The sequence below is a fragment of the Corylus avellana genome, chromosome ca9, assembly GCF_901000735.1.
Source record: "Corylus avellana chromosome ca9, CavTom2PMs-1.0".
Taxonomy (NCBI): Eukaryota; Viridiplantae; Streptophyta; class Magnoliopsida; order Fagales; family Betulaceae; genus Corylus; species Corylus avellana.
Genome location: NC_081549.1, coordinates 540,497 through 546,733, shown reverse-complemented (window position 1 = coordinate 546,733; position 6,237 = coordinate 540,497). Strand labels below are relative to the sequence as shown.

At 34.2% G+C, this 6,237-nt stretch overlaps 1 protein-coding gene and 1 pseudogene across 1 annotated transcript; both read left to right on the top strand.

Annotated features, from left to right (window-relative positions):
* Positions 1–2,262: 2,262 nt before the first annotated feature.
* LOC132192222 (thaumatin-like protein 1b) lies at positions 2,263–3,703 on the top strand. Its single transcript, XM_059607496.1, has 2 exons — positions 2,263–2,357; positions 2,866–3,703. Exons 1-2 carry the CDS (start codon positions 2,303–2,305, stop codon positions 3,543–3,545), a joined length of 735 nt encoding a protein of 244 aa, XP_059463479.1. The 5' UTR covers positions 2,263–2,302; the 3' UTR covers positions 3,546–3,703.
* Positions 3,704–5,494: 1,791 nt separating this feature from the next.
* LOC132191591 (thaumatin-like protein 1) overlaps positions 5,495–6,237 on the top strand; it is a 1,706-nt pseudogene continuing 963 nt past the window's right edge.

Below are 6,237 nucleotides of genomic sequence, written 5' to 3'. Positions count from 1 at the left end.
CACGTTCAATCAGGAGACACCAGCCATATCTGTGAAGTCTTGATCAAACGATACGTGGCATTTAATTGAAAATTTGTCATATATTAATGGTACCAATTTATTTGGTCCGCCCTTTATTGACTTTACTCCAAATATTTTTGTTTTACATAATTAAAAACTATATTCATTGAAATCAATAAGAAAAATTATATAAGTAATTAGCAGCTATATATATATAATAGAAAAAATTCAGTACCATGTTACCATATTAGGTGTCGGATAAATTATATGTCTAAAATTTGTTTCTATACAAGTGAATAAATTATTGTTTTTTAAAATAGACAACCTTAAAACATGTCAAGATTGAGACAGAGATGAAAAAAAATATAATAGAATCCTATGATTCTAACCAATGTGTGAATTATAAAGATAGTACTCATGAGTTGTTAGGTGAAACTAATTAATCTTTATAATAATTTTTTTTAATAAAAAAATAAAAAAAAAAATTAGGGGCAATATGGGAATTTTTGGATTATATTGGTCGAATTGCAAAAATTTAAAACTTTGAGGGGGTGGATTGCCAAAATTAAAACTTTGGAAATCGAATTGCAAATTTTTCCAAACTTTGGAGGAGGGGGGTAAAATGTAATTTTCCCCTATATATATATACCCATAAATAGTTTTTAATACCTTCCAATTACATGTTGGCTTGTATTAATAAATTGTAAAAGAGTTACACGTTTAGTATTTTTAAAATGAATAAATAAGAGACAAGTTATACTTAATTTGCAGCCTATAGATTATATGAACTTTGACTGATCGAAATTGACAAGTGCCCCTTAATTCGCAGTGTGCGTGGAATATTATTTTGCTCTGTGTGAAATTTGAAACCTGACTAACCTCCCCTTCATTTTTTTTTTCCTTCTAATTAAGTTCCCCTTCATCTTAGTTAGGCCCTTCACACAACATGAAGATGAAAAAATAAAATAGAATCCTATGATTCTAACCATTGTGTTAATTACTCAAATATGGAAAATATAATAATAACTTGTTTCAACTCTTTGATTTTAGAAAAAAAAAAAAAAAAAAAAAAAAAGCTCAATCTCACACGATTTTAATATCATAAATTATTTAGAAAATTATTGGGGGGCCATTAATTAGCCTCCTTGACTTTGCATACTTGGTACAAGTTTGAGCACTTCTGGCACTTAATAAAAATAAAAAGCGGTTTATAAAGACAATCTCTGATTCTATGTGGATATTATTTTATAAGAAAAAAAAAAAAAAAAACAATTGTTCTTATTTCTCTCACTTAATTTTCTATGCATGACTTTTGTCCATCTTTTTAAAAAAATTCATCATTAAATTTAAAAGACTCACATGTGAGTCTATATATATTCAATTGTGGATTTACCTTATTCACACGAAGGCATATGTTGAACGTAACTTCCAGGAGAAAACATTTTGGGTCCAGTCCAACCCATATCCTTTCTGTATCGGTAGTCCATTTACACAGATTAATTAATTACTTGGTAGACCACCTACATATTATATCTATAACGACCTGACTTTCCTCTACAATTTTTTGAAATCTATTCATCTAGATGAACTCAACATATAAGTTACGTGAATTTTGGTCCTAGACTTGTGCCAAAAGACGCATATCCACCACCCATGTCACAACATTAGAACACGTTCAGTTTGACTATATATTTATTCTAGATAATGATTTTGTTTTCAAGTCTTTGATCTCAATCCCCTCTATTCTTTGCTCATGAGCAGATCTTTCTGTGGAAAAAAAAAAAAAAAACCTACCGGCCAGCTGTGGATATGCATGCCCAAATTCTTTCCAAACGCTACACTTCGCATGGGTCGTAGGGTCTTTTCCACAGCTAAAAATTCTACGCACGTAAGTGAAAGAAATTCAACGAAAACAAAAAAGAAATCCACAAGCGCTCATTAATAATATCACAGGGAGCCTAAAACAGTGACAACCACTTTGTAGAATACTAGAAGCAAAGTGGCAAATGGATTTGCCTCCCTTTCCCACAAACTGACACATGTACATAATGACAATTATTTAGCCCGCATATCTCGGGTCTTCAGTCGGTCGAGGTTCCGGTCGCCGGCCATCACCATATGGAAGACGATAACTATTACAGTCAATGAAGTATAATATTCCTGGTGGAACTTAATTCCAAACCCAGTTTTCCATGGAAAAATCTCGTTAAAGCCTCTATATAAACCACTCCCAAGTTCATAAGATTTGCACCACAATATATACCCAACCCATTCATCAAGATCAACTAGTCTAGCTACAAGAATGATGAAAAACCTTGCATTCCTCGGCCTTGCTTTGGCCTTCTGTTTCCTATCTGGTATATATATCTCATTTTTCTAGTTATAATATGTTAGCAAATTTCCTATCTGGCCTACCTTCTGCAAAATATAGATAGAAAAAAATGTTGAAAACTGCTAATGTACGTGTTAATAATTTTGTTGGAAAATGATCATCGTTCGCATCGTGAATTGCCACACGGGTAGTATAATTTTGCACTTTCACCATTACACATATGAAATGATCAAGTCATGAACCCCACAAAGGTTGTATTGAAATCTTCCATTGTTAGACTTATTTATTTATTTTACATAAAACATATTTTAGATTTTATGTTCTGAACGTGTTCTCTCATTTTCTCTCCCCATTGGTCCATGACTTGTATTTACACGTACTAATGTTATATATATATATATATATATATATATATATATATATATATATATATACCATACAAATATTTCATAAATATCTTACAAATTAAGTTAGTGTAGCAGAAATGAATTTAATGATCGTTGACCATTCTTCTGACAATATATGTTATGCAGGTGCTCGTGCTGCTAAAATAACATTCACAAACAACTGTCCAACAACTGTTTGGCCAGGAACTCTAACCGCGGACCAGAAACCTCAACTATCAACTACTGGATTTGAGCTGGCATCTAAAGCATCCTCATCAGTTGATGTCCAAGCTCCATGGATAGGTCGGTTCTGGGCCCGAACACGATGCACCACGGACTCCTCGGGAAAGTTCTCTTGCGAAACTGCTGACTGTGCCTCTGGCCAGGTTGCATGCAACGGCGCAGGTGCAATCCCGCCAGCATCTTTGGTAGAAATCAACATAGCAGCTGGTGGTGGACAAGATTTCTACGATGTCAGTCTTGTAGATGGCTTCAACCTCCCTGTTTCAGTTGCCACACAAGGTGGGACCGGTGACTGCAAGCCCTCAAGTTGCCCAGCAGATGTGAATGCTGTGTGCCCTGCTGAGCTACAAGTTAAAGGGTCTGATGGGAGCGTAATTGCTTGTAAGAGCGCATGCACAGCATTCAATGAGCCAAAGTATTGTTGCACTGGCGCTAATAATACCCCAGAAACATGTCCACCGACAAACTATTCCCAGATCTTCGAGAATCAATGCCCTCAAGCTTATAGCTACGCTTATGATGATAAGAACAGCACATTTACTTGCTCTGGTGCACCTGACTACGTTATTACATTTTGCCCTTAAATTTACGAAGAGGAATTATTCGTTCCTTCTCGATCTCTATAGTTATAAGAGAACAATAAGTGTCTTGGACTAAGGCACATGCATGATTGTACGTGTCCATTTGATAAACGCTTGTATGATATTTATTAGCAAATGAATAATACAAGCTTCTTTTTTTATATATATACTTCAAATTTCGGAGCAAGTATACTTGTTCTTATGACAAGAAATTGCGAAATAGGGTTCGAACAGACAAAAATTCCACTCAAACAAGACCTTGCTAAAAAGTCCTCATCGGTCGATCGAGCAAAAGAACCTAACAGATATATACCAGGTAGCTAGACGCCCTATAGATTAGGCCACTACTCCAAATTCTATAATAAAAAATCAAGAGAATAAACTTCAAACCATGCATGTGCCGGTGGCCAAGTTGAAATCAGACAAAATTAGTGTTGGAAAACCAAACCTTAAACTTCGCATGAGTAGTGAAAATTCGATGCATGCACCTAACGTTCGGTTGTGATGAACTATAGACCAGTCGCACGTTGTTAATTAATTGAACATATATATATATATATATATATATATATAAGTCATTGGTCATCTTTTCTTCAAAAAAAAAAAAAAGCCATTGGTCATCTTCTACAACATTGACACCTGTTTGTAGAAAACTCTAGTAGGAAAGTAGTAAATGGATTTGCCTCCCTTTCCCAGATACTGACACGTATGTATGTAAATAACCCAAATGATTCAATCACATTTTGTCCGTCAATTTTCCGCATTTTTCCGCATGGATCCACTTTAAAATCAATGAGGGTTAATCCCGGTGTAACTTTCGTCGAACCCGATTTTCCGCATGGTTCGCCGTGATGGTCGCGTTAAAGCCTCTATGGCTAGCTCTATATATATCACCCCAAGTTCATTTATGTCATATCATGCAGGTGCTCATGCTGCTTGAATTACTTTCATGAACAACTGTCCAAGAACTATGTATCTAACCAGGAACTTTAACGTACGTTAGATCAAAAACCTCAGCTATCAACTACTTACAAAATGGAGAAAATATACTTTATCCCTTATCTAGCCTCTGGGAGTATCATTATTTTTGCACTTTAGTTTTTAAAGTTTAAAAAGTGATCTATGCATGGCCCTTACAAATTTGACACGTTAGCCCATCTGTTATTTTTTTGTCTTCTATCTTGAACAGAATGTCAGTCACGTACGTCACACGTGATTATAAAGCACCTGAATTATCCAAAATATCTTGGCCCATCTGTTATTTTTTTGTCTTCTTGAACGGAATGTCAGTCACGTACGTCACACGTGATTATAAATTAAAGCACCTAAATTGTCCAAAATATCTTGGCGGGTTCTCCCCCCCACCCCCCCAAAAAAAAAATGGATGTGGTCGGGCTACCTATAGTCATTGGTATGAGTTGAACAGAGGTAATAAGTTTTGTTTTAAGTATATAGTTATTCAACCCATGTCATGTCAACTAGTATAAAATAAGTGTAAAGTGTAACATTACTCTTTTGATAAAAAAGAAAACCAGTTAAATGAATCATTAATTCAGGGAAGACTGAAGTTAAGCACCTACCTAGGAATTAAACCATCACCCCCACCTTATGCCTCGATGAGTTGACTTCCAAAAAAAAAAAAAAAAAAAGCGCTTGCCATTCAAATAAAGCGCGCTAGCATGCAAGCTCCTGGCCTCTTAGCTTACGATAATAATATTTATAATTGAGCTTTATAAGGCCGTTAACATTATGGGCGAAATAAATCTAATTCATCCTTACTATAATAAAATAGTCAAACAATCTTCTAGTGCAAATCATGACGGTTATTAATTTTTTTTTTTCTAAGCATGCATGGCAGTTATAGAATATTAATAAAGCGACATAGTCTCTTCTATATACCACAAGTGTAGCTAACATATTCAATATATCATGCATGCATGGTTCATAGACTAATGAAAAGTATGTGCAAAAAATCCGAAAATGATCTTATGTTTTCCTCTTCCCTATATTTATATGGTGAAGGTGTTTAGGTTGTTATAACTTGAGAGTATAGATACATGTGAATAAATTAACCACCTATATGTTCGGAATTCATTATGTATCTTGTAGGTGATACAATTGATCATAAAATGATTAAAAAATTGGGTTGATCCAGAATTTTATAGCTGAATCTAACTAATTATATATAACACACTTTAATTTTAGGCTATACATGCCCCAATGTTAATCTAAAGTTATAGAACCATGTGATAGTATGTGGATTTTTTTGTTGTGTGTACACAAATTTTGTTAATTACTAACATTAACTATTAATTGTAGTTCAATATCAATAAGAGAAGTATTATATATAACCCACAAAGAAGCACAAACAAAGTTGGAGAAAAATCCTTCCATGCTCCCCTAGTACCTTCCCTACTATTGTTTTACCTTTATTCTTTGAGAGTTTTGCTATATTAAATATTCCTCACTAGAAGCTTCTTCGAACGATTCGTTGGATAGTTCAAATTAATCTTAAGAACTCGGATAGAATTACTTCGTATTCACACCTCTTTGCTATGATTTTTTTACATCCATAAGCTCCATATACCAACGGCACCATACTTTGGTTGGACTCTATATATACAGATATCCATCTCTTCATCAAACAATAACATCAAATCACAAAAGCATTCAAAATGAGAGCTCGGATACTCTT

What these genes read in the sequence shown, in the direction of transcription:
- LOC132192222 (XM_059607496.1), top strand. Translation starts at nt 2,303, where the DNA reads ATGATGAAAAACCTTGCATTCCTCGGCCTTGCTTTGGCCTTCTGTTTC. An exon ending in GGCCTTCTGTTTCCTATCTG is followed by an intron (nt 2,358 to 2,865) that starts GTATATATATCT and finishes TATGTTATGCAG; the next exon opens with GTGCTCGTGCTGCTAAAATA.